The sequence below is a fragment of the Ranitomeya imitator genome, chromosome 1 (genome assembly GCF_032444005.1).
Source record: "Ranitomeya imitator isolate aRanImi1 chromosome 1, aRanImi1.pri, whole genome shotgun sequence".
Lineage (NCBI taxonomy): Eukaryota > Metazoa > Chordata > Amphibia > Anura > Dendrobatidae > Ranitomeya > Ranitomeya imitator.
In genome coordinates this window covers 16,228,528-16,241,896 of record NC_091282.1, presented here as the reverse complement: position 1 = coordinate 16,241,896, position 13,369 = coordinate 16,228,528, and the positions used below count along the sequence as shown (strand labels likewise).

The 13,369-nt window shown below is 47.1% G+C and overlaps 2 protein-coding genes across 2 annotated transcripts in view; one reads left to right on the top strand and one right to left on the bottom strand.

Moving 5' to 3' along the window:
* LOC138657424 (zinc finger protein 665-like) overlaps positions 1–1,394 on the bottom strand; it is a 99,080-nt gene extending 97,686 nt beyond the window's left edge. The window contains exon 1 of the mRNA XM_069745206.1: positions 1,260–1,394. The gene's annotated coding sequence lies outside the window, so the exon portion shown is untranslated. The remainder of the gene's footprint in view (positions 1–1,259) is intronic.
* A 23-nt stretch (positions 1,395–1,417) lies between these two features.
* Positions 1,418–8,754, top strand: LOC138657460 (uncharacterized). Its single transcript, XM_069745255.1, has 2 exons — positions 1,418–1,503; positions 3,814–8,754. The coding sequence occupies exon 2, from the start codon at positions 4,304–4,306 to the stop codon at positions 5,255–5,257; it is 954 nt and encodes a 317-aa protein (XP_069601356.1). The 5' UTR covers positions 1,418–1,503; positions 3,814–4,303; the 3' UTR covers positions 5,258–8,754.
* The last annotated feature ends 4,615 nt before the right edge of the window (positions 8,755–13,369 follow it).

The window sequence follows — 13,369 nt, the reverse complement described above, 5'->3', positions numbered from 1 at the left end:
GTAATATGAGGTGCTGGCGAGGCAGTATGATCGGTAATATGAGGTGCAGGCGAGGCAGTATGATCGGTAATATGAGGTAATGAGGTACACGCGGTAATATGAGGTGCTGGCGAGGCAGTATGATCGGTAATATGAGGTAATGAGGTACATGCGGTAATATGAGGTGCCGGCGAGGCAGTATGATCGGTAATATGAGGTAATGAGGTACATGCGGTAATATGGGGTGCAGGCGAGGCAGTATGATCGGTACTATGAGGTAATGAGGTACATGCGGTAATATGGGGTGCAGGCGAGGCAGTATGATCGGTAATATGAGGTAATGAGGTACATGCGGTAATATGAGGTACAGGCGAGGCAGTATGATCGGTAATATGAGGTAATGAGGTACATGCGGCAATATGAGGTGCCGGCGAGGCAGTATGATCGGTAATATGAGGTAATGAGGTACATGCGGTAATATGGGGTGCAGGCGAGGCAGTATGATCGGTAATATGAGGTAATGAGGTACATGCGGTAATATGGGGTGCAGGCGAGGCAGTATGATCGGTAATATGAGGTAATGAGGTACATGCGGTAATATGAGGTGCCGGCGAGGCAGTATGATCGGTAATATGAGGTAATGAGGTACATGCGGTAATATGAGGTGCAGGCAAGGCAGTATGATAGGTAATATGAGGTAATGAGGTACACACGGTAATATGAGGTGCCGGCGAGGCAGTATGAGCGGTAATATGAGGTAATGAGGTACACGCGGTAATATGAGGTGCCGGCGAGGCAGTATGAGCGGTAATATGAGGTAATGAGGTACATGCGGTAATATGAGGTGCCGGCGAGGCAGTATGAGCGGTAATATGAGGTAATGAGGTACATGCGGTAATATGGGGTGCAAGCGAGGCAGTATGATCGGTAATATGAGGTAATGAGGTACATGCGGTAATGAGGTGCTGGCGAGGCAGTATGATCGGTAATATGAGGTGCTGGCGAGGCAGTATGATCGGTAATGAGGTACACGCGGTAATATGAGGTGCTGGCGAGGCAGTATGATCGGTAATATGAGGTAATGAGGTACATGCGGTAATATGAGGTGGTAATATGAGCGGTAATATGAGGTAATGAGGTACATGCGGTAATATGAGGTGCCGGCGAGGCAGTATGAGCGGTAATATGAGGTACACGCGCGTTATAAACACAGATCTGTCGCTGCGGCTCTTGGGCGCTGGTCACACACGAGCCGCTCTCGCACACGCGGCCGCACTCACTCTAGAAGGCCTGCAGGAGACGTTCGTGCTCCATCTCGGGTCTCTTTACCGGGCGCATGGCCGCTGCTCCGCCACCAGAAGGGTAAATGCTAGAGTGTATGGGCTCCTTCCAGGTGTGACGTCATTTCCGGGGGCGTGTCCTATCGGGAGGGGGCGTGTTTTCAGTCACATCATGAACTTCATGAAGGCGGCAAAGCAAAGCAGCAGGATTGATTGTAGCTTGTGGACGCCATGGCACATGGAGGTTGGTGGTTTCAGGGTGAAAAAATGCTACTTGCTGCTCGTTATTGGGGGGAGGCGCTGTGGTGGGCGACCTGCTTGTCTGTGTGGGGGGCACCGCTGCTGCTGTGGGGATCCCCGTGTTGGGCTTTGTGGGGGGGCACCGCTGCTGTGGGGGACCCCCGTGGTGGGCATTGTGGGGGGGCACCGCTGCTGCTGTGGGGGACCCCCGTGTTGGGCTTTGTGGGGGGGCACCGCTGCTGTGGGGGACCCCCGTGTTGGGCTTTGTGGGGGGGCACCGCTGCTGTGGGGGACCCCCGTGGTGGGCTTTGTGGGGGGGCACCGCTGCTGCCGGCTGTTGTGGGGGCCCCCCGTGGTGGGCTTTGTGGGGGGGGCACTGCTGCTGCTGTGGGGGACCCCCGTGGTGGGCTTTGTGGGGGGGGCACTGCTGCTGCTGTGGGGGACCCCCGTGGTGGGCTTTGTGGGGGGGCACCGCTGCTGCTGTGGGGGACCCCCGTGGTGGGCTTTGTGGGGGGGCACCGCTGCTGCTGTGGGGGACCCCCGTGGTGGGCTTTGTGGGGGGGCACCGCTGCTGCTGTGGGGGACCCCCGTGGTGGGCTTTGTGGGGGGGCACCGCTGCTGCTGTGGGGGACCCCCGTGGTGGGCTTTGTGGGGGGGCACCGCTGCTGCTCTGGGTGACCCCCGTGGTGGGCTGTTGTGGGGGGCACCTGCTGCTGCTGGCTATTGTGGTGGGACCCCTGTGGTGGGATTTTGGGGGCACCTGCTGCTGCTGACTATTGTGGGGGACCCCTGTGGTTGGATTTTGGGGGGCACCTGCTGGTTGTTGGGGGGGACCCCTGTGGTGGGGTTTGGAGGTGACCTGCTGCTTACGGGGTGGACCCCTTTTAGTGGGGGAGACCTGTGGTGGGGTTTGAGGGTGACATGCTTGTGGTTCGGTTTGGGGTGGCATGACCTGTCTATTGGGGGGACCCCTGTGGTGAGATTTGAGGACTATCTGCTTGTGGGATGTGGGGGGAGACCTGCTGCAGGCTATTGGGGGACCCTTGTGGTGGGATGTGGTGGTGACCTGCTTGTGGTGGGACGTGGGGAGGCGACCTGCCTGTGGTGGGACGTGGGGAGGCGACCTGCCTGTGGTGGGACGTGGGGAGGCGACCTGCCTGTGGTGGGACGTGTTGAGGCGACCTGCCTGTGGTGGGACGTGGGGAGGCGACCTGCCTGTGGTGGGACGTGTTGAGGCGACCTGCCTGTGGTGGGACGTGGGGAGGCGACCTGCCTGTGGTGGGACGTGGGGAGGCGACCTGCCTGTGGTGGGACGTGGGGAGGCGACCTGCCTGTGGTGGGACGTGGGGAGGCGACCTGCCTGTGGTGGGACGTGGGGAGGCGACCTGCCTGTGGTGGGACGTGGGGAGGCGACCTGCCTGTGGTGGGACGTGGGGAGGCGACCTGCCTGTGGTGGGACGTGTTGAGGCGACCTGCCTGTGGTGGGACGTGGGGAGGCGACCTGCCTGTGGTGGGACGTGTTGAGGCGACCTGCCTGTGGTGGGACGTGGGGACCCCGTGGTGGGATTTGGGGGCGACCTGCTGCTTACGGAGGGATCCCCTTTATTGGGGGGCGACCTGCTTATCGGTTGGGTTTGGGGGGGCTGATGAGGGCTTAGGCTGGGTCGGGGGTGGACGTCCGATGGGGGGTTTGTGCTGGGTGGGGTGTCCGTGTCTGATGGGGGTGTGTGCTGGATGGGGGGGTCCACGTCCGGTGGGGGGTCGGCCGTCCGGTGGGGGTTTATTATTGGGTGGGCGTGGTGTACGATGGGAGTAATGCTTGGAGGAGGGGTGGACGTCCGATGGGGGGTTATGCTGGGGGGTTAAGCTGGGGTGGCATCCGATTGGGGGGGTGTCTGATGGGATTTATGGTTGGGGGCAGGGGGCGTCATATGGGGATTTACGCTTGTGGGAGGGAATGTCTGGTGGGCTCTGGGTTTATCCTGTGGGGTCCGCTGGTTAATGTGAGGTGGAGGTTTCTGACTGGGGGAGCGAGGTTATGCTGTGTGGCCTTCTGGTTGATGTGGGGGCGCTAATGCTTCATTGGGGTACACAAAAAAAAATGGGTGTATGCTGCTTATGCTATGCAAAAAATTTTTTTAGGTATTTCCTGTAGAGGAGGGTACACCACCAACTAGCACGAAGCTAATCTGTTTTAGCTTAATGTCAGTAGGAGGAAGACATGGGTCTGGACCGCCCAGCCCAGTTTAGGCCTTAGGTTTTGGGAGGTTTTTTAATTAACGATTTTTCTTATTAATTTTTTTTTTCTTCCCAGATACGGCTTTTGAGGGCGACAGTGGAATTGTCACTCTAATCTCCCACTTAGAATTGTCACTACCATATCATCTGTGGTCTACGAGGCAAGGCCCTAACACATCAAGAGTGTTTGGGGTTCCCCGGAGGACCGTTCATGCCACGAATCGCCCTACCCTCTCGCCTCTCTGCGTCCAGGTTATTCCATGCCCATCTTCATCATCGCTCTGCGAAAAAGGATTTGTGATCATAAGGACTGGTATATCCTACGAGGCAGTAAGGGGGCTACTTTAAAAAAAAAAAAAAACACAGGACAAATATGTCCTAGTTTTCCCCTGAGCAATGTGGACGTCTCCTGAGGAAACCTTCCTATTCATGCAGCCTCCACGTTTTCCAGAGGCTCCTGTGACCTTGCTCTTAAAATATCCAGGCATTGGTCTAGGCCTTCTCTGGTGGCCGGTCCACACCGCCAGCGCCCTGAACAATTGGTTCTCTGGTTCTCTAGGAGCAACATGGCAGATGTGACAACCTACATGGTGAGCTGCAGCATGTGCTACATGTTCACAGATCGACCAGAAGAAGAATCCAATTTCACCTGTCAGAAGTGTAGACTAGTGGCCCTTTTAGAAGAAAAGGTGCGGGGTCTGGAAGAAAGAATAGCAACTTTGAAACTCATCAAAGAGAATGAAGACTTTCTAGACAGAACAGAAGCATCTCTACTGGTCACAGAAGGTGCAAAAAGTGTCAGAGAACCTCCAAAAGCAGATGAGTGGAAGCATGTGACCAAAAGAAGCAAGAAGACCATGGAGAAATCACCAACCACACAACTGAAGAACCGATATCAAATCTTTGTAGAGGATGAAGATGGCACACCTAAGGATGAAGCAATACCAGCAAGCAAAAAAGAAAAGGGCACACAGCAACAAGTGACAGCAAAAAGTACAGCCAAGAAGCAACGAAGAGTGGTGGTGGTGGGAGACTCACTACTGAGAGGCACCGAAGCAGCCATCTGCAGACCGGACATAACTGCAAGAGAAGTATGCTGCCTTCCAGGTGCGATGATCAAGGATGTGACCGATAGGATACCAAAGCTCTTCAGCTCCAAGGACGTCCACCCATTTCTTCTGATACATGTTGGCACCAATGACACGGCAAGGAAGGACCTACCGACAATCTGCAAGGACTTTGAAGTGTTGGGGAAGAAAGTAAAAGAACTGGATGCACAGGTAGTTTTTTCTTCTATCCTTCCAGTAGACGGGCATGGCACCAGGAGATGGAACAGGATCCTTGATGCAAACAACTGGCTAAGACGATGGTGCAGACAACAAGGATTTGGATTCCTGGACCACGGTGTGAATTACTGGTATGATGGACTCCTCGCCAGAGACGGACTACACCTCAACAAACCTGGGAAACACACATTCGCCAGAAGACTCGCTACACTCATCAGGAGGGCGTTAAACTAGAAGAAGAGGGGACGGGAAGAAAAACATTAGACTCGAACAAAGACGACCCAGGAAAACATACTCAGAAGGGAGGTAAGAACATTTCTAAAACAATCCACAGTGAGGAGATTGGAACAAAACAAAATCCTCTAAACTGCATGCTCGCAAACGCCAGAAGCCTGACAAACAAGATGGAAGAACTAGAAGCAGAAATATCTACAGGTAACTTTGACATAGTGGGAATAACCGAGACATGGTTAGATGAAAGCTATGACTGGGCAGTTAACTTACAGGGTTACAGTCTGTTTAGAAAGGATCGTAAAAATCGGAGAGGAGGAGGGGTTTGTCTCTATGTAAAGTCTTGTCTAAAGTCCACTTTAAGGGAGGATATTAGCGAAGGGAATGAGGATGTCGAGTCCATATGGGTTGAAATTCATGGAGGGAAAAATGGTAACAAAATTCTCATTGGGGTCTGTTACAAACCCCCAAATATAACAGAAACCATGGAAAGTCTACTTTTAAAGCAGATAGATGAAGCTGCAACCCATAATGAGGTCCTGGTTATGGGGGACTTTAACTACCCGGATATTAACTAGGAAACAGAAACCTGTGAAACCCATAAAGGCAACAGGTTTCTGCTAATAACCAAGAAAAATTATCTTTCACAATTGGTGCAGAATCCAACCAGAGGAGCAGCACTTTTAGACCTAATACTATCTAATAGACCTGACAGAATAACAAATCTGCAGGTGGTCGGGCATTTAGGAAATAGCGACCACAATATTGTGCAGTTTCACCTGTCTTTCACTAGGGGGACTTGTCAGGGAGTCACAAAAACATTGAACTTTAGGAAGGCAAAGTTTGACCAGCTTAGAGATGCCCTTAATCTGGTAGACTGGGACAATATCCTCAGAAATAAGAATACAGATAATAAATGGGAAATGTTTAAGAACATCCTAAATAGGCAGTGTAAGCGGTTTATACCTTGTGGGAATAAAAGGACTAGAAATAGGAAAAACCCAATGTGGCTAAACAAAGAAGTAAGACAGGCAATTAACAGTAAAAAGAAAGCATTTGCACTACTAAAGCAGGATGGCACCATTGAAGCACTAAAAAACTATAGGGAGAAAAATACTTTATCTAAAAAACTAATTAAAGCTGCCAAAAAGGAAACAGAGAAGCACATTGCTAAGGAGAGTAAAACTAATCCCAAACTGTTCTTCAACTATATCAATAGTAAAAGAATAAAAACTGAAAATGTAGGCCCCTTAAAAAATAGTGAGGAAAGAATGGTTGTAGATGACGAGGAAAAAGCTAACATATTAAACACCTTCTCCACGGTATTCACGGTGGAAAATGAAATGCTAGGTGAAATCCCAAGAAACAATGAAAACCCTATATTAAGGGTCACCAATCTAACCCAAGAAGAGGTGCGAAACCGGCTAAATAAGATTAAAATAGATAAATCTCCGGGTCCGGATGGCATACACCCACGAGTACTAAGAGAACTAAGTAATGTAATAGATAAACCATTATTTCTTATTTTTAGGGACTCTATAGCGACAGGGTCTGTTCCGCAGGATTGGCGCATAGCAAATGTGGTGCCAATATTCAAAAAGGGCTCTAAAAGTGAACCTGGAAATTATAGGCCAGTAAGTCTAACCTCTATTGTTGGTAAAATATTTGAAGGGTTTCTGAGGGATGTTATTCTGGATTATCTCAATGAGAATAACTGTTTAACTCCATATCAGCATGGGTTTATGAGAAATCGCTCCTGTCAAACCAATCTAATCAGTTTTTATGAAGAGGTAAGCTATAGGCTGGACCACGGTGAGTCATTGGACGTGGTATATCTCGATTTTTCCAAAGCGTTTGATACCGTGCCGCACAAGAGGTTGGTACACAAAATGAGAATGCTTGGTCTGGGGGAAAATGTGTGTAAATGGGTTAGTAACTGGCTTAGTGATAGAAAGCAGAGGGTGGTTATAAATGGTATAGTCTCTAACTGGGTCGCTGTGGCCAGTGGGGTACCGCAGGGGTCAGTATTGGGACCTGTTCTCTTCAACATATTCATTAATGATCTGGTAGAAGGTTTACACAGTAAAATATCGATATTTGCAGATGATACAAAACTATGTAAAGCAGTTAATACAAGAGAAGATAGTATTCTGCTACAGATGGATCTGGATAAGTTGGAAACTTGGGCTGAAAGGTGTCAGATGAGGTTTAACAATGATAAATGTAAGGTTATACACATGGGAAGAGGGAATCAATATCACCATTACACACTGAACGGGAAACCACTGGGTAAATCTGACAGGGAGAAGGACTTGGGGATCCTAGTTAATGATAAACTTACCTGGAGCAGCCAGTGCCAGGCAGCAGCTGCCAAGGCAAACAGGATCATGGGGTGCATTAAAAGAGGTCTGGATACACATGATGAGAGCATTATACTGCCTCTGTACAAATCCCTAGTTAGACCGCACATGGAGTACTGTGTCCAGTTTTGGGCACCGGTGCTCAGGAAGGATATAATGGAACTAGAGAGAGTACAAAGGAGGGCAACAAAATTAATAAAGGGGATGGGAGAACTACAATACCCAGATAGATTAGCAAAATTAGGATTATTTAGTCTAGAAAAAAGACGACTGAGGGGCGATCTAATAACCATGTATAAGTATATAAGGGGACAATACAAATATCTCGCTGAGGATCTGTTTATACCAAGGAAGGTGACGGGCACAAGGGGGCATTCTTTGCGTCTGGAGGAGAGAAGGTTTTTCCACCAACATAGAAGAGGATTCTTTACTGTTAGGGCAGTGAGAATCTGGAATTGCTTGCCTGAGGAGGTGGTGATGGCGAACTCAGTCGAGGGGTTCAAGAGAGGCCTGGATGTCTTCCTGGAGCAGAACAATATTGTATCATACAATTATTAGGTTCTGTAGAAGGACGTAGATCTGGGGATTTATTATGATGGAATATAGGCTGAACTGGATGGACAAATGTCTTTTTTCGGCCTTACTAACTATGTTATAAACTATGTTATAAACCCACCAGCACTGGTCTGCTAGGCCTGGATCTAGCAGACTCTCTTCGACATGATGGGGCGTTCCCACCTTGGATGTTTCTCAGGATCGGCTGCCGTGTCCTTCACAATTCAAGGCCGGTATTATGATCTCTGGTCCGGGACACCGAAACCTCAGACACCAGTGGCAGGCCGGGGGGGTACTTCAGAGCCGCATACCCTACCGACAGTCCTGCCCGCATGCACCAACAGCATATTACATTTTTACAATACTTTAGAAATGCATAAAATGAAACAAGGAAAGGCATAAAGTTTTTCTATGCAAAAAAAGGCAGTTTTATAAAATTAGAAATATTTCTATATCTAATGTTAAAATGATATTTATCCAGTATTTCTATAAGTAAAAGTCTGAGATTTCTGTGAGAAATGGTAATTGTTTACCTCTAAAACCAGTTCTGAATGTAAATAAAACATTGCTCTAATTAAGTCTCCACATTGTATTTGTCTTTCATTTCATGCGTAGGGCAGGACAAGCCCATGATGTATCTGTGTAAAGCTAGGTTCACATTGCGTTAATGGGTTAACGCTAACGGACTGCGTTGCACGGCAAAAATGTCGCAATTAACGCCGTAGAGCGGGTCCGTTAGCGCACCCATTGACAGCAATGTTAGTTTTAGCTGAAGCGCATCGCTAGCGCATGCCATTTTCGGCACGCGCTAGCGATGTGCCGTTCTTTTGTGACGGACCTCGGACGCTGCGTGCAGCATCTGAGGTGCGTCCAATGCCCGTTCCTCGCTACCGCAGATCGGGGATCTGCGCTAGCGGGGAGGGTGAACGCCGACCCTCTAGAAACATTGCGTTAGCGCTATGCGCTTAACGGATTGCACTAACGCAATGTGAACCTAGCGTAAGACGTAAGGTGCTATAATAACAGCCTTGGGCTGGTTTCACACCAGCATTCGGCAGGGCTGCGGATGGCAGCCTTCTTCCTCCATTAAGCCCCGCCCAATGCCGCACCTCTTCCTTCAGTTCCGCCTACGTCTGCATGCGTCCTGCATACCCAGTCTTTAACATTGGGTACGCAGGCCAAGTGGATGCCTCCGCATGCGTTGTTTTAACGCGCCGACCGCAACAAAATGCAACATGTTGCGTTCGACGCAGTTCAGCGCAAAACGACACGTGCCTGTGTACCCAATGTTGAAGATAGGGGATGCATGCAGATGTAGGCGGAGCTGAAAGAAGAGGTGCAGCAGTGGGCGGGGCTTAACGGAGGAAGAAGGCTGACAAACTGGTGTGAAACCAGTCTTAGACAGGTAAACCACTTTTGAAACAATGTTCACTTGTACAAGCATTTAACCCCTTAGTGATGGGGCCAATTTTTTAAAGCCTGACCAGTGTCACTTTATGTAGTAATAACTCTGGAATGCTTCAACATATTCCATTGAATTTGAGGTTGTTTTTTTTTCCTGACATATTAGACTTTATGATAATGGTAAACTTGGGCTAATATGTATTTCTGATTTTTTGTAAAAATATCAGAAATTTAAAAAAAATAGAAATTTTCAAATTTTTAATGATTTTCCGTTTGAGGCCGGAGTCACACTAGAGAGGAATACGGACGAGTGCTATGTGAGAAAAAAAATTGCATAGCACTCGGACCAATGTTAATCTGTTGGGCAGCTCCCATCACGTTTTTTTTTTTTTTTTTCACGGCCGTATTATATGTGCGAGTGAAATTGCACTATGCTGCGATTTGCACCGTATATCAGCCGAGAATCCCCAATGAAAGTCTGTTTATGCAAGAAAAACTCATACCACACGGGCCATCAGTGTGACTTGCGAGAAATACGCAACGGTGTCCTTTGAAAGGCTGGCAATTCAGGTGCAATGTACAGTAAAATCACACTGACAGCTTACAATACTTACAAATAGTTAATTTGTCGGCTTCTGTCAAATCATTGCAGGATAGGAGACATGGTTTACATACAGTAAACCATTGCAGAACGGTTAGATTTATATAGGTCAGTGACTAATACGGTTAGTAGTATGTGTGTGTGTAAAGTTTGGGACCTGTATGTATTTAATAAAAAGGTTTTCACTGAAAAAACTGGCGTGGGCTCCCACACAATTTTCTGTGCCACAGAGGGAAAGCCAGTGACTGAGGACAGATATTATAGCCTAGAGAGGGACCATGGTTATTGCCACCCCAGAAAAGGTGCATCTGTAAGATGCGCCAATTCTGGCACTCAGCCTCTGTTCTCACTGCCCTGTAGCGGTGGCATATGGGGTAATAAGGGGTTAATGTCACCTTTGTATTGTAAGGTGACAGTAGGCCAGCTTACTAATGGAGAGGTGTCTGATAGATGCCTCTCCATTACTAACCTGTGGGCTTGATGTTACTTGACAATAAAATGGTGACATCAACCCCACAAATATGAACTCCGCTGCTACAGGGCAAGTTGGAAGAGCGAGGCTAAGTGCCAGAATTGGCAGCTATATAAGATGCGCCATTTCTGGGATGGCTGAGAGCTGATGGTTTTTAGCCTCGGGCTGCCAATATCCATGGCCTCTTCACAGGCTATTAATATCAGCCTACAGCTTTTATAGGGGGACCCCATGTCAATATTTTGTGTCCCACTGTAAAATAGCCAGTAAAGGCTAAGCAAACAGTTGTGAGCTGATATTAATAGCCTGGGAACCTTTATGGTTATTGGCTCCTCCAGAATATTAACATCAGCTGTCAGCTTTCCCTCTGCTGGTTATGAAAATTATGCGGGAGTCCATGGAGGTTTTTTTTATTTTTTGAAAAATAAGCATTACATTTCACGCAGGTTTCTTAGTTGAATTTTTTTTTTTTACAGCATATGTAGGTTAATTATGTTAATGCTCCTACATGGGTGTGTGTGTTTGTCTTTAGTTAATATTAACCCCTTAGTGACAGCCAATTTGGTACTTAATGACCGAGCCAATTTTTGCAATTCTGACCACTGTCACTTTATGAGGTTATAACTCTGGAACGCTTCAACAGATCCCGCTGATTCTGAGATTGTTTTTTCGTGACATATTGCACTTCATGTTAGTGGTAACATTTCTTCGATATTACTTGCGATTATTTATGAAAAAAAACGGAAATATGGCGAAAATTTTTAAAATTTTGCAATTTTCAAACTTTGTATTTTTATGCCCTTAAATCAGAGAGATATGTCACGAAAAATAGTTAATAAATAACATTTCCCTCATGTCTACTTTACATCAGCACAATTTTGGAAACAAAATTTTTTTTTGTTAGGGAGTTATAAGGGTTAAAAGTTGACCAGCAATTTCTCATTTTTACAACACCATTTTTTTTTAGGGACCACATCACATTTGAAGTCATTTTGAGGGGTCTATATGATAGAAAATAATGAAGTGTGACACCATTCTAAAAACTGCACCCCTCAAGGTTCTCAAAACCACATTCAAGAAGTTTATTAACCCTTTACGTGCTTCACAGGAACTGAAACAATGTGGAAGGAAAAAATGAACATTTAACTTTTTTTCGCAAACATCTTAATTCAGAACCATTTTTTTATTTTCACAAGTGTAAAAACAGAAATGTAACCATAAATTTTGTTATGCAATTTCTCCTGAATATGCCAATACCCCATATGTGGGGGTAAACCACTTTTTGGGCGCACCGCAGAACTTAGAAGTGAAGGAGCGCCGTTTGACTTTTTCAATGCAGAATTGGCTGGAATTGAGATCGGACGCCATGTCACGTTTAGAGAGCCCCTGATGTGCCTAAACAGTGGAAACTCCCCACAAGTGACACCATTTTGGAAACTAGACCCCTTAAGGAACTTATCTAAATGTGTGGTGAGCACTTTGAACCCCCATGTGCTTCACAGAAGTTTATAATGTAGAGCCGTGAAAAAAAAAAATCACATTTTTTCTACAAAAATGATCTTTTTGCCCACAAATTTTTATTTTCACAAGGGTAACAGGAGAAATTAGACCACAAAAGTTGTTGTGCAATTTCTCCTGAGTACGTTGATACCCAATATGTGGGGGTAAACCACTGTTAGGGCGCACCGCAGAGCTTGGAAGAGAAGGAGCGCCGTTTTACTTTTTCAATGTAGAATTGGCTGGAATTGAGATCGGACGCCATGTCGCGTTTGGAGAGCCCCTGATGTGCCTAAACAGTAGAAATCCCCCACAAGTGACCCCATTTTGGAAACTAGACCCCCCATGGAACTTATCTAGATGTGTGGTGAGAACCTTGAATGCCCAAGTGCTTCACAGAAGTTTATAATGCAGAGCCGTGAAAATAAAAAATATTTTGTTTTCCACAAAAAAGATTTTTTAGCCCCCAAGTTTTTATTTTCACAAGGGTAACAGGAGAAATTGGACTGCAATAGTTGTTGTCCAATTTATCCCGAGTACGCTGATGCACCATATGTGGGGGTAAACCACTGTTTGGGCGCACGGCAGAGCTCGGAAGGGAAGGAGCGCCTTTTTGGAATGCAGACTTTGATACAATGGTCTGTGGGCATTATGTTGCGATTGCAGAACCCCTGATATACCTAAACTGTAGTAACCCCCCACAAGTGACCCCATTTTGGAAACTAGACCCCCCAAGGAACTTATCTAGATGTGTGGTGAGAACTTTGAATGCCCAAGTGCTTCACAGAAGTTTAGAATGCAGAGTCGTGAAAATAAAAAATATTTTTTTTTCACAAAAAAGATATTGTAGCCCCCAAGTTTTTATTTTCACAAGGGTAACAAGAGAAATTGGACCCCAGAAGTTGTTGTCCAATTTATCCCGAGTACGCTGATGCCCCATATGTGGGGGTAACCCACTGTTTGGGCGCACGGCAGAGCTCAGAAGGGAGGGAGCACCATTTGACTTTTTGAGCGCAAAATTGGCTGTCGTGTTTGGAGACCCCCTGATGTACCTAAACAGTGGAAACCCCCCAATTCTAGCTCCAACCCTAACCCCAACACACCCCTAACCCTAATCCCAACCTGATCCATAATCCTAATCACTAACCATAATCACAACCCTTACTGTTATGAAAGGTAATTCAGTACCACAATGGACATAGAGGTCAGCGCACATACAGTGACCT

Excerpts from the sequence above, each read along its gene's own strand:
- LOC138657460 (XM_069745255.1), top strand. The coding sequence starts at position 4,304 with ATGGCAGATGTGACAACCTACATGGTGAGCTGCAGCATGTGCTACATG.